The sequence below is a fragment of the Entelurus aequoreus genome, linkage group LG07 (assembly GCF_033978785.1).
Source record: "Entelurus aequoreus isolate RoL-2023_Sb linkage group LG07, RoL_Eaeq_v1.1, whole genome shotgun sequence".
Classification (NCBI taxonomy): domain Eukaryota; kingdom Metazoa; phylum Chordata; class Actinopteri; order Syngnathiformes; family Syngnathidae; genus Entelurus; species Entelurus aequoreus.
Genome location: NC_084737.1, coordinates 20385038 through 20410342, shown reverse-complemented (window position 1 = coordinate 20410342; position 25305 = coordinate 20385038). Strand labels below are relative to the sequence as shown.

The following is a 25305-nucleotide window of genomic DNA, read 5'->3' as shown; positions in this document are numbered from 1 at the left end:
GCTCCGCCCACCGGGACCCCTTGGCTATCCCCTGTTAAAGTTTACAGCCACAGCTGTGTTACTTTCCAAAATCCGTATTTATCACCGCCTTTGTCACTTGTAAGAGGCTTTTTGAATGGGCAGCGTGAAGCAGTGTGTCGTCTCGCCCTCAGGATGGGGAGACGTGAGGAGGACAGCAGAGGTGCAGTGAACACCGGGGACCGCTCCAACCTCGGCTGTCCGCAAGACCCTCCCAGGCCGGGCGGGTTGGAGGACGCAGACATGGAGGCGGCTGGCCGGCCACGCATGGAGGTGAAGAAGCACCAGCACAAACACAACTTGAAACACCGCTATGAGCTGATGGAGACGCTGGGGAAGGGCGCCTATGGCAAAGTGAAGAAGGCGGTGGAGAGAGTCAGCCTGAAGACTGTGAGTGTTTGAACAGAATTGTATCACTGACGAAGCAATAGTTCATTGCTGTACCTTTAAGACACTATACATTCCAAAAATGTAGAATAACCATGAATGATAGAAATGTACCACAAAACATTTCTGTTTGTCACATACAACACAAAGCCAATGTTTTCTTCATAGCTTGATATAACAGTTGGGATAGTTTTAGCATCCTTTATACACTTAATGTATCCCTTCAATTTTGGACTTATTTTCTATATTCCGAAGAAACTGTATACATTTGATTTTGGTATCCATCCATCCGTTTTATACCGCTTCTCCCTTTTTTGGGGTCGGAATTTTCTGCTGTTTTTAAGGCCCCTCTTCAAAAAAGCTAGTCAAAGATCATCTCTATATGACAGCACTCTAATGTTTTTAAGAATCTACTGGAAAAATGTGAGTCTCACAAAATCTTTGCACTGAACTCGTGGCCAGCAGTCGAATAGCCCAAATGATGAAAAAGAGAGGACCAAAAATGGAACCTTGAAAACACCACTAGTATAACTAAAGTAGTTAAACAAATAACTACTGACTGCGTCTGAAGTAAACAAGCTACAGCAACACCTTACTTATATAAATCACATTACAAAAAATATTGTAACTACCTAAAAGGAGAGGACTTAAAAGTGTGCTTTGAGGAACGCCTCAGTTATGTAAATCACAAGTTCGCACCCAAGAGTACTGGCTAGCGAGGTTAAAATGTCAATGCAAGGATCTGCCAATGTTTTTACAGTGGTCCAAGTTCCTCTATACAACAGAAGCACTGTAGTGTTTTCAGGAATTTGCTGCAAAAATGCTTGTCTCTCAAGTTTCTAAATGAACTCGGGCCGGATTTGGCATAGATTTTTTTTTAATATAAAATCAAATCTGCTGCTATTACAACATCAGACAATTATGTGAGTTACAATTAATGTTCTATTCATGTTAACCTTATTGATATATGTGTTATTGTGTTACAGATTAAGTACATGAATTGGACAAATGTGTAGGATTAAATAAGCTCTGTTTCTTCCTACTCCTTTTTGGACAAATTGAAATGTGAAATTGTAAATATGGGATGTTCCACAATGTAATTGTATGCTTGTTCAAAATGAATTAATACCATACCTTAGGTTTATGTCAGACACATAAAAATGAAAAATTCATACAAACACAAATGTGTTAACCACAGTTTTGCTGGAATTTAATTCAAATAATATTCTTGCAGAAATATTCATTTTGAACTCGAAACCCAATTTTACGCGAGTACAGGCTACATTTTTGAGGTGGTACTACAGTTCAAGACTCCAATTTTATTCCTTTTTCTCGGGTGTGTCAAACTCGTTTTCATTAGGGGCCACATTGCAGTTACGGCTGCTCCCAGGGGGCCGCTTTTTACAGTGAGCATGTATAAATTCTAAAGTAAAATTGTCTCAATATGTTATTACACAATTCGCTATGGATTTGATTATCCCATTTTTTTACATACAAATTGATGGATAACGTACATGCTTTCAAAATCATAAGTCAGGGCAGTGCTTTCTTAATTACAATATTTTCTGGTATGCCCTCACGCCACAGGAAGAAGAAAATATTTTGCACCCCCACCATGCTCTCCACCACAACTATAAATATTATCATTTGTCTATAAGTACACCTCTGCATAACATTGTACTTTATTAACATTAAAGAAAACAACACAACATTTTTTCCACGTCTCCCGCCGCAGTCACAATGAAGCCAAGCGCTCGACATATGCTTTGTCATATACGGCAAAAAAAAGCATGTTCCCTGAGGTCACATGTGCCTCCCCATTGCATCGCACAGCGCCACCCCAGAGGGGACCGCCCCACTATTTGAGAAGGACCGAGTCAGAGGAGAAGCACTTTATTCTAACAAACAAGTTTGGAATATATATTAATAATCCTGTGTTGCAACTTTTCCAACAAGAGCTGCATATTAAATAGTATGCGGAGGCCATGAGGGAACTCTCCTGAAGGAATCAATAAAGTACTATGTATCTATCTATTTTGATATATATTTTATTATGTAAAAAAATGCTAAAAACAGACATTACATATGTTTAAAGACAAAACTTAGTATAAGCTTTGTGTTATAGGTGACGAGGTGTACTATTAATAATTATTACACAGGTAAAAAAAACAAAAAATGTGAAACATTTTTTAAAAGCACAAAAAAGTAATTAATACATAGTCACTTATAACACAAAACTGACCCTAGCCACAGTGTCCAAAGCACAGGAAAAAAGTATTGTCTTATAGTCCGAAATTTACTGGCTTTCGCCGGCCACATAAAATAATGTGACAGGCCAACCACATGTACGCAATCGACCCCAAAATGTAATCAATCATTCTGAAACAGTATACTTGTCTTGTATCCTTCTAGTGTTTGATAAACTACAGTCATTTACACAACAGTTATTATGGTGTCCAATAATTATTTTGTCTCTGGGGTACATTAGTGCAGAATGTTCCTTTAGGCAATATATACTCCCCAACCACATCCCATTCTCTTTGAGTGTATCAAATATATGTGAGTGTTTGTGTTTGTGAGCTCATGGTTACAATGCTGCTCTTGCTTCCTGTGCTACCAGGCTGAGATGCCTGTGGACTGACTCACTCAGCACTTGAACAATGGGATAAAGTTTTCCACAATAGGCCTCCCTCACAATGGACACACAGATATTACATTTTAATAACCAGGCTAAACACGAAATATTGTGGCAGATTACTTAGATGTCTGTACAAAGACAGACCTTAATCTGTTTGCTGTAATCCAAACACAAAGAGAAAGAAACTCCGTCCGCCCCAAATGCCTTTCTGTGTCTCTAGTAAATAAACATACTGTGACAGGGATTATGCTTTGTGTGCAGAGACCGTTGGAAGTAAAACTGGAGCAATTTCCCCGGCTAGGGCAGAGAATGCAAGTGGTGGGAAGTCCATTGATGGAGGCCTAAAGAATCCGCTTTAGGACTGCGTATATGAGTAATGGAGAGTGGGGCAAATCGTTTTGGCAGGGCATGGGTAAACGCTGAATTCCTTGCACCAGCATAGGGCACATGCCAAGGATTCTTTGCAACAAAACAGACATTAGTTTTGGAAACAAGACAGAGAGTGTTGTTGTTTGATAGTGACCACATGGGGATAGAAGATAACTATTGGCCATCTAATTTCAAATTGTTCTTACAGATAGACTGAAGAACATCTTGCAGACCTGCTGAATCAGGGTGTCCAAAGTGCGGCCCGTGGGTTGTTTATGATCGGCATTAAATGTTTTAATGTCCCCTGGCACATTTTTAAATTGTATTACTAAAAAAAACTTGAATGAAACAAAAGAGCAAACAGGTGTAATGTAACGTAAACAAAATTAAATGTGAAATCTAATTGTCACAACAGCTCATGACAGGTTAGACTTGTGTGTATTGTTTTCCTGTGTTTTGCTATTTAGTTCCTGTCCAGCACTCATACTTTTCATGCATTTCCTGTTTGTCTCCACTGTCAGCCACTTTACCTCTGCCTGAGCGGTGTCCCCCTAAACCGTACACATGTCACACATACATGGTTGTTATTCACATGGCTTTTTAAGACAGCAATGTTGGTCAGACGGCGCTGGTTCATTGTTCTCTGTTTCCTGTTCCCCTCTACTTGTAAGTTGTATGCCTCTGCCTTGGTTCCTTAATGGCTTTCTGTTCATTTAGTTTTTTGACTCACTTGTGGAACTTTGTTTCTTTGAAGCTGGTGCTATCTTATTAACATTACTAAGATATTATTTTACCTGCAGGCCGCCTCTTGTCTCTGCATCCTGAGGTTACACGTGACACTAATAATCGTCTGCATTTTTTTTCTATTAAAAAAAATCTACATGTTGCATTGGTTTTGAAAATGAAACATATCAAAATGTCCCTAATTCTTGGATTTTTTTTTAGGAGATAAAAAGTTAGGACACTTCTTTTTTAGATAGTAGTATGCATCCATATTGTAGTCTTCTGTACCAGTGCACCAATACAGCATGTCCACTGTGTCCCTGATTTAGTCATGTCCTTTGAACAATGCAGAGGAATATCTTATCACGTCTGCATGACAAAATTAAACTGTATACAATATCAGCTAAGGTTTCCCACTTGTTTAGTTGCAGGCTGTGATCTCATATGACACACATTATTTGACTGAACAATGATATATTGTTAGTTGGAGGAACACAGTACTTTTCCAGGTCACACTTAGAGGTGACACATATGTCACACATTGCTCCCCGCATGAGTGAGGTCACATACACACACACACACTTGTCACTTGAAAAAAATGCATCTTGATGCCCAGAAATAGGTTTCTTCCTCTGTTCTGTGCTTTCCTAATCCTATATTCTCCTAATACCACAAGCTTCCTACAAAGTCCCCCATCACCATTTGTGCGTTATATTGCTTTCTTCACATAGCCTATGCACCCAGCAGTATTTGGGTCAGGAAAAGATGCACGCACAAGTAAGCAAGCGTCCACAAGATGATGCCCCCCGCCCTCCAAGCCTCACCACTCGCCATCTCTTCTCTATATCAGCCAATGAATACTTTTTGACTAATCTTTGACACACCCTCCAAAATAATCCCCTCATTTAATAAGGATGCATCATCAGTCTCCTGTAAAGAGGATGCTTAAGCCCCACACATTAAGAAATAACTATGAAATCCGTTTGAAGAAGGTAACATGCTCAGGAGTGTGTTTGCATGGTTGCATAACTGTAGGGGGTAATGGAGCATGTGAATTGTCATCACCAAACTTTATTTTTATAGCACTTTTTATACACAGGCAAGTGGCAAAACAAAAAGTGCTGTACAAAAATAATAGAAGAGAAGAAAACATACACACAAACACACACATCACTATTGACAATAACAAACCAAAAACAAAACATGGCATGGCACTGGGGATTTGAGGAAAAACGCCACCTTTGAGGCATCCACACTAGAGAATAACTAAAATTAACGCCATCTAAAAAGTAGTATAAAACATATGATAAAATAAATATACAAATAAAATATAAATAATATAAATATTACGTTAATAAACACATAACATTGAGAGAATAATAGTAATATTAATGATTAATAATATTAATTTATTTAATTCACAATAAAATAATTTAAAACAACATAAGAGTTTAAGATGATCAGTAAAAAGCCTGATTAAAAAGGTGTTGTCTTTGGCCATTTTTTAAAAATAATTTCAACGGTCTCTACAGTCCTGAGACTCTCTGGCAAGCTGTTCTACAAGTGGGGGCCATAGTGGCTAAATGCCACCTCGCCATGGGTCTGGTATCTAAAAGGCTAGTGCCAGGGTCCTCAGGATCCGCAATTGTTGATACGGTAAAAGCAAGTCAGAGAAATAAGAAGGTGCAAGGCCATTAAGACAATTAAAAACTAATAATAGAACTTTAAAATAGACCCTGAAGCAGATGATTTTGTACCTCAGAATGTCTCATAAATGTTTACTTTTAGCTTAGAATGCAGAGCTGTGACCCCGAAGAAAACGCCTACTCACCCATGAGAGACTTGTGTAGTTAGGATGTCTCTCTTGTAGTGATGGGCAGTAACAAACTAAATGTAGCAAAGCTAAGTAGCTTAACTATATTTCCACAGTAGCTTGGTGGTAGCTTCACTACATTTTGAAAGAGCCGCGGTTCTTGTAGCTTAGCTATTGTTAGACTCTAAAGTTAGCGAGGTCGCTTACATCAAAGCTGCAAGCTACAAAGAGATAATGGACTGCAAATCCAGGCCCATTTTCTGCACAATCATCATTAGTTTCTAGTATTTAGTTCTATTTCCTGTCCAGCGCTGTTATTTATATTTCCATTTTGTGTTTGCCTCCTTTTTGCCACTACTTCTCCTGTGTCAGCGCTGGCTCCCTCACCTGTTCCTGATTGGCAATTAGGACACATCTGTTCCTGTTTGCCAATCAGAATACTTTTTATGCCAGCTCTGTCCTTAGGACGGGGCTGGATCATTGTGTGTTTTGCTTTGCACCTAAATGTACATAGAATTCCCAATGCTTCCTGTGCACTTCCCTGCTGTAGTACTTCTTAAGTTTTGTTAATAAACACATTTTATCTGCACTTTGCCTGCCGTCTCTGCATCCTAGGGTCAGATCCAACAATGCCACACCGAAACATAACAACCTATGAATGAATCAAAACTAAATATTTTATTTTAGCTCTGCGAAGACAGGATGTCATAAAAATGTATGTGTTCATAGTGACAGTATTACTTTCTAAATGGACTGGCCATATATGGTGGTACACTATCCAAAGAGGTTTAGGGGCTCATGCTGGGTAGTCTGTTTAGGGGTTGCGTGTGTTCCCTGGTTGGGGGTTAAATTGGTGTACAATGAGTGCTCAGGATGAGTGTAAACCACACAGCTGTCCACCTCCCCCACTTTAGCGTTATCACGTTCTCCATTCAGTCTTTTAAACCCACATAATCATCCCTGATACTCAGAAATTGTAATTATCAACATACAGTACTGAATGTGTACTACAGCCATTTAAAGGCCTACTGAAATGATTTGTTTTACTTAAACGGGGATAGCAGATCCATTCTATGTGTCATACTTGATCATTTCGTGATATTGCCATATTTTTGCTGAAAGGATTTAGTAGAGAACATCGACGATAAAGTTTGCAACTTTTGGTCGCTGATAAAAAAAGCCTTGCCTGCACCGGAAGTAGCGTGACGTCACAGGTTGAAAGGCTCCTCACATTTCCCCATTGTTTACAATGCAGCGAGAGCAATTCGGACCGAGAAAGCGACGATTACCCCATTAATTTGAGCGAGGATGAAAGATTCGTGGATGAGGTACGTGAGAGTGAAGGACTAGAGTGTAGTGCAGGACGTATCTTTTTTCGCTCTGACCGTAACTTAGGTACAAGGGTTCATTGGATTCCACACTTCCTCCTTTTTCTATTGTGGATCACGGATTTGTATTTTAAACCACCTCGGATACTATATCCTCTTGAAAATGAGAGTTGAGAACGCGAAATGGACATTCACAGTGACTTTTATCTCCACGACAATACATCGGCGAAGCTCTTTAGCTACGGAGCTAACGTGATAGCACATCGGGCTTAAATGCAGATAGAAACAAAAGAAATAAACCCCTGACTGGAAGGATAGACAGAAAATCAACAATACTATTAAACCATGGACATGTAAATACACGGTTAATGCTTTCCAGGCTGGCGAAGCTTAACAATGCTGTTGCTAACGACGCCATTGAAGCTAACTTAGCAACGGGACTTCACAGAGCTATGCTAAAAACATTAGCTATCCACCTACGCCAGCCCTCATCTGCTCATCAACACCCGTGCTCACCTGCGTTCCAGCGATCGACAGAGCGACGATCATAGATGCGGCCCGCAGACGGAGGAAGTCAAGGTGAGGTCGGCGGCTAGCGCGTCTGCTATCCATCTCAAAGTCCTCCTGGTTGTGTTGCTGTAGTCCGCCGCTAATACACCGATCCCACCTACAACTTTCTTCTTTGCAGTCTTCATTGTTCATTAAACAAATTGCAAAAGATTCACCAACACAGATGTCCAGAATACTGTGGAATTTTGAGACGAAAACAGAGCTTTTTGTATTGGATTCAATGGTGTACCAATACTTCTGGTTCAACAATTGATGTCACGCGCATACGTCATCATACATAGACGTTTTCAACCGGAAGTTTAGCGGGAAATTTAAAATTGCACTTTATAAGTTAACCCAGCCGTATTGGCATGTGTTGCGATGTTAAGATTTCATCATTGATATATAAACTATCAGACTGCGTGGTCGGTAGTAGTGGGTTTCAGTAGGCCTTTAATGCTTTGTCTGTGTTTGTGTGTGTGTTCAGCTAATGGATGATTGCACGTATGACTACAATAGGAAATGAATTGACTAATTGGTTTGAACTTTAGTTCTAAAAACAAAATGTGGTGAGTTCATCAATGTATTTATTTTTTAGCAGGGCTGATCATTTTGGTTAACAAATTGTATTACACTTGCTGTTGTTGATGCTGTGTACTTAAAAGTAGATCACGGTAAATTAATTAGGATTTATATTTCAGGTGGCCATCAAGTCCATCCGTAAGGATCACATCACAGACGACCTGGACAGAATTCACATCCAGAGAGAGATTGAGATTACTTCGTCGCTCAAGCACCCGAACATCATACGCTTCCACGAGGGTAGGGACCAAATCTTATAATCACATTATTATATATTTTCAAGTATGTCCATGTAAAGGAGGCCAGCCAGTGTGGCTGGGCCTTGTGTACGCTGGTAAAGCTCAGGCTTTTAACTCGGTAGCTAGCACGTTCGTCTCTCATGCCAAACATCCCAGGTTGGAGTCCCAGGCGGAACAGAAAAGCAGTGACTGAACCAGGCGGGTTACATTACACCCACACTAATAGTTGCAAGGTTTTCGATATGTTCAAAAGATATCACAACATAAACACTGTAAAATATATGATACAGTACAATAAATACCAGTATCAATTAGTACTTCCATATATAATGGAAGAACCATTATAAATAGGAATTTATATCGTGTACCGGTATTTTGGGTCGGTCCAGGAGTACCGTTAAGATTCTGGACAAGTGATACAGCTATTGGCATTTTTTTTATGCAGCCAGTGGCAACTTTCCAATCTTCTTGGCGACATTTTTTTAATAAACAGCTACTAGCTACAAATCTAGCATCTTTTTCTGGGGATAATGAAGACTTTTTTGTGTCTTGGAGACTTTTTGTGTCTTGGAGACTTTGAGGTGAAAGCACCCTAATGCAACTGATCGTCGTAATTATGACCACTGTCATGTTCACTTCAGGTGCCGATGCGAAGCATAAAAAAAAAGACACGGATAGGATCTGATAATCAGCTTGGAATAATCCCAAATAAGGAAGCTACAGCACACAAACGTTTGTCACACAAGAATACTTCCTCCTCAAAAGTCCCTCAAAGTTATGCACGCTAATGAGAGTTAATGTCAGTTTGAAGTGAATGTACTTTACTTAGGACCGCCACTACCGCGCTTCATCAACCTTCCTTTTAGCGATCCAGTAATCCACAGGCCAATGTTAATCCACTCAAAAAAGTAAAATATTTAAGTAGTACAATAATCCATAAAGTTGTTCAGAAGCAATGCATCCGCTGACAGGTCTCCAGCCGCCGTCTGACGTCACTCTATCGCGCCATGTTTGCGTGGCATCAAAACACACTTTGCTTAAATCCACAACCACCTAACATGCAAAATGACTGTATTGATATGTATAATATATTTTATATGATAAATCATGTTAAAGGTTTGTGCTCTGATCATGAATGCCATACATAAATATTATTTCCTGCTGAGTTTCCTTGTAATGAATAGAAAAACAGTGATGGATCTGTGTGGTGTTTACAAGATGATGACTACATTGCACGTTGCACTGCAAATATAGTTAACTTGTTTAAGATTTGGGAGATCTGAGCCGAGGATGTCGTTGTGGCTTTTGCAACCCTTCGAGACATTTGTGATTAAGGGCTATATGAGTAAACTTTGATTGATTGATTGATTGATTGATTGATTAAAAAGCAGGTGTTTATAAAATACTTCCCTGTAGTGAGATGTTACATGATGTTGGTGGTGTACAACCTCCTGTGCTACTAAAATGCTAATGAAAAAAATCTTTATTTACACCAATAAGGAATATCGATATTGATATTTGTATCGCTAAAATCCCAACAATATACATACCTAATTATGAATATTGATGTATTTTTAAATATGTTTAAATACTTTTACATATCCATGTGTAAAGCCGATTGCCGTTATGATTAATTTCAATCTCTCACTCAAAACTGGTGCAGCACGGTGGAAGTGATTAGCGCTTGTGCCTCACAGCAAGGAGGTCTGGGTTCGATTTCCAGGTCGTAGTCTCTCGTATGTTCCTCTTGTGGGTTCTCTCCGGGTAGTCTGGCTTCCTCCACCTCCAAAGACATGCACCTGGGTATATGTTGAAATCTGATTATTTACACTTTTGAATTCTGTTTGCAGTAAATTACTTGCTTGCATATTTTAAATTGACATTAAAAAAGACCCCAATATTTTGACACAAATACAATTTCGATGTCAGATTATCATACCCAAACATGTTTTGAATCTTTTTCTTGAATGCACATCATTTATTCATTCAAAAGTTGGTAGCAGCTTTATCTACAGTCCCGTTGTGTGTATTTTGAAGTGAAATTTACCAGCGAGCACACCAGTTGGAATGTCCTCACCCATGTTTGCACTGGGGTATGCATTGACCTGGTCACTGACTGTATAACAACCCACACCGCTTTTCAGGTAACCATCCACAGTTAGGGTAAAGGAGCATGTGAAATCAAAATAAAGTGTCTGATTAATCTGGGTAAATACATTATTAAAGCAATGATTTTGTGTGATTAATCGCAACACTTTCATTTGGAAAGCCCTATTTAAAACGCATGACAAGATAATAGTCAAGATTATTTGTTAATTATGGGTCTTAGTTTGTATGCAGTTGGCAGCATTTGTCTTTTTTGAAGATGTATGCGTTCAGTATGTACATGCTGGACCCATGAGATCACCTTGCAGTTTAATTGCCAGTGAGGGACCAGTGATGATCAATGCATGATGATGTTACGGTAGATCTTAAAGATGACCAAAAATAACACACACTGCAAGTTTTTAGGTTAGGTTTTTCATTTTTCATTTTTCATTTATTTATTTATTTCAGGCAATGACAAAAACATACAAGTTGACAAAACATAATAATATAAATTAATATAGTGCATTATTGTCCAGTTTTGCCTGAAAGGGAGTGGGAAGAAGATAACTTATTTAATCCCACCCCCAGTTCTCCATTCAGTGATTATTCACATGAGTTTCACTCTCACTTTGTTCAAGGATTATAATACAGATGTTGTATCATAGTGGCATTACCATAGGTAACAATAATTATTACACTGTAACAATCATTTGTATCAACAATGTAGGAATAATGAATATACCAACAATGGTAATAGACATCATAGGCTCATAGCAATAATGGTAATAGACAACATAGCAATAATGGTAAGGAAACATTGAGCACATGTTAACACTTTGAGACAGAGTACAGCAGCAGGTCAAATTAAAGACCCTCATCTCTATATTTGAACCAGACCCCATGTTTGTATAATAGTTTAAATCGATTAATAGTTTGGCATTGCTTGTGTTATAAGTCCAGTTTGTTCCATAGTTTTACTTCGCATACAGACACACAAAAACGTTTACGAGTGGTTTGAGCTCTCGGCAATAAGAAATATCCAAAGCCTCTCAAGTTATGAGCTTGCACTCGTCTTATAAAAAAACGTTGTAGATTAGGTGGCAATAATTTGTTAAAAGCTTTATATAAGATGATTAATGTATTATATTTAACAAGGTCATCAAATTTGAGCAACTTTGATTGCATAAACAGATTATGAGTATGTTCTAAATAACCAACGTTGTGAATGATCCGCACTGCTCTTTTCTGTAATATGATCAGAGGATGAATTGTGTTTTGGTAAGTATTCCCCCATATTTCAACACAGTATGTAAGGTATGGGAGTACCAAGGTGCAGTATAGAGTACGGAGTGCATTTTCATTGAGGTATAGTTTTGCTTTGTTTATAATTGAGAGGCTTTTGGAGATTTTTGTTTTAATGTGTCTGACATGAGGTTTCCATGATAGTTTACTATCAATTATTACTCCCAAAAATGTATTCTCATTTACGATTTCAATTTGGGTACCATCAATACTTATTTTCTGTTCAGACGTTATGTTGCGATTTCCAAACATTACTATCTTAGTTTTATTTATATTCAAAGATAATTTATTTGTGTCCATCCATTTTTTTACTATGTTTAGTTCTGTGTTTACTGTATTTATGAGCTCACTATAGTCATCACTACTGTAGAATAAATTTGTGTCGTCTGCAAAAAGTATAAATTTCGGGTATTTTGGATGTATTAAACATATCATTAATATATACATTAAACAGTTTTGGCCCCAACACGGACCCTTGGGGGACACCACAAGCAATGCCAAGAGTATCAGATAAAAATTGACCCATTTTAACAAACTGTACCCTCCCTGTTAAATAACTTTTTAACCAGTCACCAGCCAGCCCCCTAATTCCATATCTTCCCTTTTTTTTTTTTTTTTTTTTTTTTTTTTTTAAAGTTTTATTTATACATTTCAACATTTCAACAATCAAATAAGTACAAAAGTAGTACAAAACAGTACAAAAAGAATACAAAGCAGCGCCAGGGGGTTATAAATTCAAAGTAACTAAAATAGAATGCAAAAAAAACATATATATAATATAAACAAAGTGCAAAGCCATAGGCTCACTCAATTTCAGTAAACAACTCAAATTTGGAACACAGCATAATCGTCTTCACAGCTTTCTGGTTGCTAGAGGTAGAGAGTGTCTTAATGTACAGTTCTAACTCTTTTTTAAAGGCACAAAAGACAGGTCGGGTATTGAGAAACTTACATTTATGATTATACAACTTAGCCAATAGTATAATGAGGTTGCAAAGGTAAAATTCCTTTTCAAATTTTTGTTCATATAGTGTAAAACCAAATATCACATCTTTAAAACAAAGCACAAATGTGTCGTGAATATTGTCCAGGATGAAGCGACAGATGCCCTGCCATAGTGATCGAGTGCTTTCACAAGTCCAAAACAGGTGGTAAACAGTCTCTGGATGCATGTTACATAAGGTGCAGGTAACATCAATGTCCTTCTTGTATCTAACCATCACAGTCTTTACAGGGTAATAACGATGAATGATTTTAAAAGATATCTCTTTGACTTTGTTGGTAAGTAAATACCTGTTAGGAAGGGACCATGTTTTGACCCAGCAGATGTCATTCACAATATTATTCCAGAGCGCAATTACATAGGAGACAGACACACAATCATTTTGGAATAAGCTGCGGATTTTTCTGTTATTTTTCTGATCAAAGCAAAGTTTCCCCACAGGAGTGTCAAGTGGATCATTCACAATTTTTACAGCAGAAAGAGGAGATGAGTAAGCCCTGTACAACATAACATTTTATCTAGTAGAATTGAATGATTAATGGTATCAAAGGCTTTCTTTAGGTCAATAAAAATACCAACTGCATATCTTTTATGCTCCAGTGCATTAGTAATTTCCTCAATAGCTTCAGTTATTGCCATTGAAGTTGTTCTTTTGGACCTAAAGCCATACTGACCGTCATTGATTATATGATGCTTCTCAAGAAAAGATTCAAGTCGAGAGTTAAATAGTTTCTCTAAGATTATTGAGAACTGAGGCAAAAGAGAGATTGGTCTGTAATTGGTGAAAGCGTGTTTGCTGTCACTTTTGAAGAGCAGAGTTACTTTATTTTCATTTGACTTGGAAAACAGCCAGTCTGGAATGATAAATTACATACCGTATATAAGTTAATGGTTTTACAATATTCAGGATAACCTTTTGAACCAATATCATGTTGATATCATGGCAGTCAGTGGAGTACTTACTTTTACACTTCCGCACAATGTTTGTCACTTCCTGCTCATTTGTAGCTGAGAGGAAGAATGACGAAGAATTCTGTTCAATAGTTGATTTTGTAACTCCATTGTCTGGGATATCAACAGCCAATTTAGGACCAACATTTACAAAAAAACTATTGAACTTGTTTACTACATTAGTCATATTATAATCTTCACCGTTTTCATCAATAAAGTAATCAGGATATGTTAACTTTGAATATCCTTGTTTTATTAGACTATTCAAAACATCCCAAGTTCCTTTTATATTATTTTTGTTTTCATATAGTTTTTTTTCAGATAATATAACCGTTTGCTTGTTCTTATAATATCAGTTAATTTATTTTTATACTTCTTGTATCGTTGTTCGACTTCTTTTGTTTTTATTTTGATGAAAAGTTTGTAGAGATTGTTTTTCTTTTTACAGGCATTAATCATCCCTTTTGTGATTCAAGGGCAATTTTTATTTTTTCCTTTTATAAAATATTCTTTTACGGGGCAATGTTTATTATGCAGGGAAGTAAAGATGTCTAAAAAATTACAATAAGCACTGTCCACATTAGGTTCTCTGTATACTGAAGTCCAATCCTGAACTGCCAAACTATTGTTTAGGGCACAGATTGTTTCCTCAGTTGTTATTCGTTTAGAGATTTTTGCCATAGTGTCTTTGGTTTTCTTGAGATGACAGTCATATAAAGTAAAAACAGGTAAATGGTCAGTGATGTCACATATAAATAGGCCACTGGTGACTTGATTTCCCATAATGTTTGTAAAAATGTTGTCAATGATTGTGGCACTATGTGTTGTTATTCTGCTTGGTTTGGTTATGGTTGGATATAGAGACAGGTTGTACATAGTGTCAATGAAGTCATCAACATGTTTTTGCTTGGTTGAGTTTAACAAGTCAATGTTAAAATCACCACAGATAAATATGTTTTTTTGGTTCACAGAGGAAAATATTTTACCCATCCACTCATTGAAAGTTTCTATGCTTGAACCAGGTGCCCGGTATACACAGCTCATGAAGATATTTGTCTTTTTGTCATTTAGGATTTCCACTGTTAAACATTCAAATAATCCATCGACTGCTATGGTCATGTTTGTCAAAACTTTAAATGTAACAGATTTATGAATGTAAAATGCGATCCCTCCTCCTATTTTATTTATTCTGTTTATGTATGTTAATTCATAGTCATTCAGACTAAAATCAATACCTTTATCACTGTTGAACCAGGTTTCAGTGATTGCAACAATGGTAAATGGATGACTAAATTCTTTCAAGTAATCCTTGATAGCCTCAAAGTTAGTGTACATGCTTCGACTATTGAAATGTATTATAGATAGACTATCTTCTGATTTTACACTGTTTTCATATTGTTCGCGGGTAAAATAATTACAGTTTTTAACAATCGCAGAGAAAAAATTATTATCAGGGTCTATGTCCATATCAGTCTCTGTTGTGGTGTGCTCTTGATACTCACACATGTCCAGTTCTTTTTGTTGATGTTGGAGAATCTTCTGTAACATGTCCATATTAATACTTGGTGTGGTCTGTGTTCTTGGTGTGGGTAGCATTGAGATGATGTAAAAGTCACAAGCTACATTGATACCAAGTACTGCATCAATGTCAATACTTACCAAGATCTTCTATTTTCCTTATCACCAAGATTTTTGCTTCCTCCGGCGTCCCATTTAGTTTGATGAAGATCTTACAGTTCGTTACCCAGGTTTGTTGAATCTTGCTTTGCCTTTTAAGTTGTCGTGCGACCCTTGCGATGACAGCATTTTTCTTGGTCAAGTGTTCATTGATGAAAACATCTGTTCCTTTAAGTTAGGTTAGTTGTCAAGTTATAAGAAAAGTGAATCCTTTGAATGTCAATAAATAGTTTGTTCTATTAGAGCCTTTGCAGTTTTATTTCCTCACAAGCAGAGTTGCCTCTAAATGTGTCCGCTGTGTCAATGCAGTGTTCGAGAGCCGGGATAAAATTGTCATCGTGATGGAGTACGCCAGCAATGGAGAGCTATACGATTACATCCTGGAGAAGAGGAAACTTACAGAAACAGAAGCCAGAAGCATCTTCCGGCAAATCACATCAGCTGTCCACTACTGCCACAAGGTTCACACACACACACACACGCAAACATCACACACACACACACACACACACACATACACACACACACACACACACACACACACACACACACACACACACACACACAGGGAACACAATGAATGCATGTGTCCTTGCACGCTGTAATTTAATATGTTCGGCACGAGGTGAATTGCACGCAGCTCAAGTATTCAACCATGCAAGCAAATACAGTACCACTAAATCTGCTAAATCCTGATCCTAATACTGCGGAAAAACTTGACTTTGGATCTCTTTGGGTTAAGAGAGCATTAGGCTGAGATTTTATGCGTGCACTCACACACTAACACATTGAACTAGCACATTTTTATAATGAGCTTTAGTTCTACTGGCATAGGCCTGGTAAATGAAGGGGTTCTTCCTTTGGTTTGTAATATTGTTTACATGACATCAGCGCCTATGCCTGAAAAGGAATCTGAGCTGAAACGTATAAATCCTACTAATCTACAAGTGTATTGTTGTAAAAGTGTGAGTCATTTTAACAGCTTTGGTTCTTCATGAAACCCTCGCATTGGAGGATTTTATTTTCCTTGTGCCCTGAACGAGTTGCCTCAAAATAGAATGGAACACATGAATGAATTATTGAATGTGCCGCTCAGCTATGCAGGGCGCATGGAAGGATTATTAAAGGCTCTGTGCATGAGTGAAAATAATTCAGTGTCAATTGCTTGCTGTCTTTTTATTTTGGTACCTTACAGTAGGCATTTTTTCCTCCGATTGTCTTTGTCTTATTTTGGGCAGACCGTTATGTGAGGTCATTGTTTTTTTACTTACACTTAAGTCACAATCTACAAGTCCTGCTCAAGGCCTTCTGTTTTGTTCATCACATGGTCGTGCAGCACAAGGCTTAAGAGGAATGACAGTGGTTTTAAAAGATGTGAAATCTGGCAAACTTCAGGAGGCCTTTCACTGTTATATTTGCATGCTGAAAGGAACCTTATGTGTGGTCTCTTGCAGAATGGCGTTGTGCATCGAGACCTCAAGCTGGAGAACATTCTTTTGAATGAAGATCTGACCGTAAAGGTGTGTAAATGCAGTAAGAGTGCCTAAACTAGATGATGAGAGTGGAATGTATTATGATTTCATGAGAATGGGTCATATTTATTCATTATTTATCAGCTCTATTACATGCTGACCGATAAATTTGGGTTATTGAGCTTAGTACAAATTTCAAGTTTCAAGGCTCAAACACAAATAACTTATTTTCTGCCTTATTATTTCTTTCCATATATGGCAGCTGTGAGAATGCAAGAAATCTACTGACAATCGCAGTAATCAAAGTGTTCCAACATAAATCAGACGCGTGTGCTGACTGCTCAGCTAGTTTTCATTGTTTCCTAACCTTGGGTGCAACACACTGGCTATTAAACAGCAGCGCTCTGCAGGAAATGACCAAGACTGTGCTATGCATGTCTATGTTTTGTTTGCACTATATACAGTATGCTTAATGGAAAGTTGGAGGTTAAACACAAACATACGAATTTGGTAATATCACACTTGAGTCAGCTTTGTACTCAGAGATTACTTTATAATCAAACAAAATATTAAATAGCCCAATATTTAAAATACAGTATGCATTACTTCCAAAATAATTGGGAATACTGAACTATTCCAGTTGAAAGTTGTAATTGATAAGGTCCTTATCGACAAAATAAGATATAAATAATCATCAGTAACTTAAATTGTTAGCCATTTGAAGATTCTTATTGTGGTTTGGTTGTGTGTATAACCTCCATGAGTCCGTACCACTTTTCGGTAGACCTCACAAGAGGTGACAGATGTTCGGTGTGGAAGTTTTAGTTTGTATTATAGTGCCAAACTAAACTACTTTGAAAAAAATACTCTACTGTATGCTACACAGTACATGGGGTGATTTACAAAACCCAAAACCAGTGAAGTTGGCACGTTGAGTAAATCGTAAATAAAAACAGAATACAATGATTTGCAAATCCTTTTCAACCTAAATTCAATTGAATAGACTGCAAAGACAATATACTTAATGTTCGAACTTGTAAACGTTGTTATTTTTTGCAAATATTAGCTCATTTGGAATTTGATGCCTACAACATGTTTCAAAAACGACAAGTGGCAAAAAAGACTGAGAAAGTTGAGAAATGCTCATCAAACACTTATTTGGAACATCCCACAGGTGAACAGGCTAATTGAGAACAGGTGGGTGCCATGATTGTGTATAAAAGCAGCTTCCATTAAATGGTCAGTCATTCACAAACAAGGATTGGGCGAGGGTCACCACTTTGTGAACAAATGCATGAGCAAATTGTCCAACAGTTTAAGAACAACATTTCTCAACAAGGTATTGCAAGGAATTTAGGGATTTCACCATCTACGGTCTGTAATATCATCAAAACGTTCAGAAAATCTGGAAAAGTCACTGCACGTAAGCAGCATGCCCGTGACCTTTGATCCCTCAGGCGGTACTGAATCAAAAACCGACATCAGTGTGTAAAGGATATCACCACACGGACTCAGGAACACTTCAGAAAACTACTGTCAGTAACTACAGTTCATCGCTACATCTTTAAGTGCAAGTTAAAAATCTACTATGGAAAGCGAAAGCCATTTATCAACAACACCCAGAAACCCCGTCTGCTTCGCTGGGCCCAAGCTTAGCTAAGATGGACTGATGCAAATTGGAAAAGTGGTCTGACGAGTCCATATTTTAAATGGTTTTTGGAAAATGTGGGCATTGTGTCCTCCGGACCAAAGAGGAAAAGAACCATCTGGACTGTTATAGGCGCAAAATTCAAAAGCCAGCAAATGCGTGAGCAGATTGTCGAACAGTTTAAGAACAACATTTCTCAACGTGCTATTGCAAGGAATTTAGGAAGTTCACCATCTTCAGTCCGCAATATCATCAAAAGTTTCAGAGAATCTGGAGAAATCACTTCAAGGCCAAAAACCGACATTGAATGCCTGTGACCTTCGATCCCTCAGGCGTTACTGCATCAAAAACCGACATCAGTATGTAAATGATATCACCACATGAGCTCAGGAACACTTCAGAAAACCACTGTCAGTATTGACAGTTTGTCGCTACATCTGTAAGTGCAATTTATGCAAAGCAAAAGCCATTTATCAACAATACCCAGAAACGCCAAAACATAATTTTATGTGGTTTGCCAAGTCATTTAAAGTGGACCGCCAAATCATTTCATGTGGTCCACCATGTCATTTATGGTGGTCCACCACATCATTTTATTTGGCCCGCAACGTCATTTACGTGGCCCTTCATGTAATTTTATGCAATCTGCCATGTCGTTTAATGTGGCCCGCCACGTTATTTTATGTGATCTGCCACATTATTTTACGTGGCCTGCCACATTATTTTTTAGCTTGTGAAAAGCTAAAAATAATAAAGGACTTTTTGCCCTAATGTATTTCTTCTTTCAATTTTGACAGAAAAATGTGCTACACTATTACACCAAAATATCTTCTTGTCACCTTGACTTATGATTTCAAAACAAGTTATTCATCCATCTGTTAGTAAATCATATAATAATAAAAAAACAGTTGCCTAAGTAAATTGTGTACCAAGGCTATCATATGTTCATATTCATATCTTTTTGCTGTCACAAGCAGCCCTGTGGGAGCAGCCATAATTGCGTTGTGACCCTCAATAAAAGTTTGACACTCCTGCACTATTATGTAAAACTGAACAAATATTAATTATGCTTATCTGCAAATGTCTGTGTAAACAATCACTACAGTATGTTTAAAAACATACATTACAACATCTGTAGTAGCTTGGATACATTTTTGCAGAATAAAAGCCACAAGTGATGTGTCGGATCTATTCACGGTTGTTGTGAGCTATGAAGTGTCATCCTTCAACCTGCCTGCAATTTCTGCTGCCGTATTGAATTTTTTTTACCAGCTGAGACACTGATAGCGTGTAAGTGTGTGCATGTTAATAATCTCTACAGATAAAGAGGAGCCTCAGTATGTTTGTGTACGGCCTGCAGTGAGAGATTGTTCCATGACGTGACTGTGAGCAGTCAAACATCTTTGGCGCTCCTCTCCTTACATAAACTCAGCATGCCTCCTTTATAAAAGTGTCAGTTTCAAGTTCAGGTATTTATCCTAAATAGAACAATTTCCCTTGTGGATCAATAAAGTTTGCCTAAGTCTAAGTCTAAGTCTAAATAGATCCCGACATTCCAGGAGTAGAGTGATATTATACTAAAGTAGCATGATTTGTAATTAATTTACAGTAATTCCATTACCCTGGCTCACTTTGCAGCTCGCTGACTTTGGGCTTTCCAGTCAGTACCATAAAGGCTCTCTGCTGCAGACCTACTGTGGAAGTCCATTGTATGCCTCCCCAGAGATAGTGACTGGACTGCCCTATCAGGGACCAGAGGTGCGTCAGAAAGCATGAAGCATCTTCGCACATTTAACTTCAACAAACCTAAATGATCACAGCAGTGATTTTGTAAAGTCCTGTTTAATAAGTTGTACCTTTTGCACGTGTTCTTCAGGTGGACTGCTGGGCGCTGGGCGTGCTGCTGTATGCGCTGGTGTACAGCAGTATGCCCTTCGATGGAGCATGTCACTCCGCGCTTACAGAGCAGATATGCCGAGGTCGTTACCGAAGACCCAACCCCCCCTCAGGTGCACTTTACACTTAATTAGTTGTTGGTGTATTATACTTTACTGTGACATAGTGTTTTATTATATCCTCCTGAGTACCAGAACATTTACCTTTCACAATACAAATGTGTAAGTCTGACAAAAGAAACAGACCAAAAACAGGTGACATTTATTCTCAGGAGGATATGATGTGGTTGTATAGCACATAGTAAATGTATAAACAAGCAAGAAAGGAAGAGGTCACAGTACGTCAAAGGAGATCTATTTTTACTTTTTGTGACTAACAATATATTTTTTCTTACCAAGCAATTTCGATTATAGCCAATTTGCTTTTCCTTAAGGGGACCTATAATGATTTTTGACTTTTGAATGGCATTACAATGTTGGATAGGGATGTAAATCTTACAATAGCGCATGATTCGATTTGATTCAACGCGATTCTCGATGCAAACCGAATCTTGTGTAATATTAATTGGTCTGAAAACTACAATAAAACATTTTCAAAACAGGTTACAAGTTACAAAAGCTTCTCTTGTTTGCTGCCGCGCAGTGAGTAAGCGACATCAAGGATTTCCATTGCAATCTAAAGGGAACGCCCCCACAAACGAACATCTTGCAGACATCTACGCAGACAGTCGGTTATAAATGTGACTGTGGAGCAAAATGTATGCAAACTTTACAGCAAAGCATATCCAATACATATCTACAGCACAAGGAAGTGTGTTAAATGTAGATTAAAATCATCATAGGTCCCCTTTAAGTAATGCTGTTCTAAAAAGAACAAACACTTCTTTCTTTTTTTAAATAACAAAAACAAACAAACAAAAAAATTATTTTAAAATGAACAAAATAATCTGCCGACAAAACAAGAACATTTTACTTGTCCTGCCTAAAACAAGTAAAATAGCGTTTTGGCAAGTGAAAATTTATTTTTTTGAGTGACATATTTTTAATGAACATTTGGGCTGACATTTAGAGAGTTTCATTTTGGAGATACCACTGTGTCATTGTACGGTGTAAAGTGTGCCAGTGTATGCATATCGTTTAGGGTATGTGACTGTGCTGTTTATCTATTGTGCATTTTAATCATATAATTATTGATGTATTTTGCTGACGTACCGTTGTCTTCCACCAGACGCCTGTGCTCTTATCGACTGGTTGTTGACAGTACGCGTGTATGAGAGGGCCACCATTGAGGATGTAGCCAACCACTGGTGGGTGAACTGGGGTTACGAGGAGAGTGTTTGTGACTGCACTTCAGCTGCACACCCGGATTGCCCCTCCCCCTTGCTGGCTCGCTACATTGACTGGCAGAATCGGGTTGTCAACAACATGACTGCTGACCCAGGGCCCTTCTCTTCGGAGTTCATCCACCATCCGCCCAATGCACATTACTTCAGCTTGCCTCTCAGGGCTGAGCGAGGAGGGGGAGGCGCAAGAGTGCGAGGAGGACCAGCCAGTGTAAGAAAGTCTCGCAAGGAGAACGCCATTCCCCCAAGTTCACAAGGAGCTTGTGGTGGTGCAGTAGCTTCTTCCTCCACCTCCACCGTGGAAAGAAAGAAACCCAAAAGTATTCTCAAACCACAAATTAGTTTTGACTCTGTTTTGCACAGCCCGCCAAAAGAAAGTTCCCAGCTATTTTGTCAAACACATGCTGAGGTCCTCCTTTCCACCAGCTCGTTCAACCAGCCCTCCTCTAAAATGCCCAAGAAAGGTATACTTAAGAACCTATATGAAGGAGCCTTAGGTTATGACTCCTCCAGAGCAGGAGTCAAAGAAGGCGATGAGGGTGACTTGTTCTCCAACAAGCAGCCTACTTGTGTCCAGGCAGCAGATGAAAGTCCAACCTTGTATATCGAGGCAGTCAGAAGACGAAAGGGCATTCTCAAACGTAACGGCAAATTCTCACAAAGCCTGGACCTTCTGGACGGACACCACTTGTTGCCATCATCCGACCAAGCGACATTCCCGGAAGCTCTGCAGCAGTTCCTCCAGGACAAAGCGGGCGCTGATGGTCTCCAAAGTCGCCCATCCAGCATGGTGAGCGAGGACAGTCTTTTCTCCAGCGACTCCTTCGACTTGCTGGACTTAAGCACACAATCAAATCAAAGGTTTTTTTCCCATGACGTGCACCACAGCACATGTAAATCAGCAGAGGACCTGAGAGCTGTGGCAGGAGAAAATGAAGGACATGAGTCCAAGAGATGACGCTCCACAACCTGCTGATTTAAAGTCCAGCTGCACTTTCCTGGTCAAAATTGATCGCCCATCTTTTAGAAGAGTTAACGAACTGCATTGTGGGTGTTTGTACAAAGTGATTACTGTACCGTTCGTGTAAAGCACTTTTGATGATAGAATAAATCACTGGCATTTTCATTGTGAGTTTCCAAAGATTGGACTCAAATACAGCATGTTTTTTTAGTGCTTACTTTTGTTTAGGCATTACACCTAATTCTGGTCTAAAGGAGCTTTGCACTTCAGGCTTTGAGTGCCATCTTATCTTATGAACAACTGAAATGTTTTGGTTTGACATCATTGGTTTTTTGTGAGAACATTCTTTTTAAACCAGTGCTATTCTACTCTCCGTTAAGGAATGACACCATACCGGCCCTGTGTTCATTTGAAAACTGGAGAGACAAACATTTTTGCCGAAAATTCCTAAAAACACGTAAGTGCTCCTGTTGTATAGAGGAACTTGGACCACTGTAAACACATTGGTAGATCCTTGCATTGACATTATTAACCTTACAAGCAGACATAGAACACTGGGGTCTAAACTTGTGATTTACATAACTGGGGCGTTCCTCAAGGCACCCTTTAAGTCCTCTACTTTTTGGCAGTTACTGTTTTGTAATGTGATTTATGTAACCAAGGCGTTGCTGTAGCTTGTGTACTTTAAAGGCAGTCTGTAGTCATTTGTTTAACTTTTTTGATTATACTAGTGTTTCTCAAGGTTCCATTTTAGGTCCTCTCTTTTTCATCATTTGGGCTATTCAACTGGTGGCCCACAAGTTCAGTTTAAAAACACTTGTGAGAGACTCACATTTTTGCAGCAGATTGTGAAAAACACTAGAGTGCTGTCATCAGGGGCGTCACTAGCTTTTAAGGACAGGGGGGGCTTAGCCCCCAGGAGATGCACAGGATGTGAGCGAACGTAGCGCACGAGCACAAAACTTCACAAACGGCTAACAAAGACTTAGAAATTAATCATTGTTATTATTATTATTTCAGTGGGTTTATTTTCAATCTGTGTTCAGTACAACAACAAATATGGGTTTGCACAGTGACAATTTGTTTACAGCATCAACAAGAAACAATTACTTGCATGATCCTTCAAGATACTGAAACACAATGAAAGTCATGGCATTAGCCTCTATGTTATTAATTCACAACATAGAGGCTAATGCCACCACTTTAGCTCACAATACAATAATTGTTTGTTCCCAAATATTTTGAAGTTGCACAGATTACATTTTGGGCACATATGTGACTAAAATGGTTGTAAATTCAAGCCCTGGAAATATTACTTAATTACTTGAATTAAAGTAATATCTGGATCGGGATAATTTGGCTTGTATATAATATATTTATATATATATATATATATATATATATTATGGCAAGCTGTTAAGGAAATTAAATATATATGGAAGTCTGAATAGAAATGAGAAACTTTTATATATACTGTAAATAAGAAAGACTGCTGATCTGAAAAAGAGCCAAAGCTGTCAAAGAGCTGAGGGACCATGTTCAAAGTGCATTGCTGAAACAAATAATGCAAACAATAAAATGTAACTTCCAGGGCTTGAGATTAACGTAGTCCCGTCGTCCCGGGGATGGTAAAAAAAAAATGCACGGGACGAAATGAAATGCTCCCCGGGACGATGGCTTTTAACCATTTTTGTTCTTTTTCTTTTTATGTATTTATTCATTTTACATCTTATATTAAATGTCTTGGTTTTTCCACCCTCTGAAAATCATATGAAATGTTTAACAAGCCATCCTATAATAATACAACAGCTATTAATGTAACAATACAATAAAACAAATATATTTAATGATGTTTTTTTTCCATTATTTTAACAATAGGCTAATGTATATTACTTGATATAGATTTTACAAGAAACACAAAACTTAAAAACTAAATTATTTACAATAGCAGACACAATGTTCTTGTTCTGCACTGCTGTGTGCTAATGTGCTTCGTACACTTGCAGGACTGCAAGGTCGCATAGAAAATGCGGACTGGATTTTGAGTGATGTGGGCATTTTCTATATGAACAAGTGGAATGGATTGGATACCGACGCACTAAAGGGGCTCTCTACCTTACACTATGAAGTGAGGGGAAACTAAGTGAATAATGACAGGTTATATGATTATTTATTTAAACTCATTTTCGGGCTACTTTATAATGAATATGTCGGCATGTATTTGTAAAAAAAAAAAAAAGTTTTTTTTTTTTTAACATCAAATTATTTAGGGGGGGCTAAAGAACATTTTAGGGGGGCTTGAGCCCTCCTAAAATAGGC

General features: G+C 38.2%; 1 protein-coding gene across 1 annotated transcript; it reads left to right on the top strand.

Moving 5' to 3' along the window:
• LOC133653489 (NUAK family SNF1-like kinase 1) lies at positions 1-23168 on the top strand. Its single transcript, XM_062052810.1, has 7 exons — positions 1-408; positions 8527-8647; positions 15977-16128; positions 17122-17187; positions 20426-20545; positions 20664-20796; positions 21911-23168. The coding sequence occupies exons 1-7, from the start codon at positions 154-156 to the stop codon at positions 22981-22983; spliced, it is 1920 nt and encodes a 639-aa protein (XP_061908794.1). The 5' UTR covers positions 1-153; the 3' UTR covers positions 22984-23168.
• The last annotated feature ends 2137 nt before the right edge of the window (positions 23169-25305 follow it).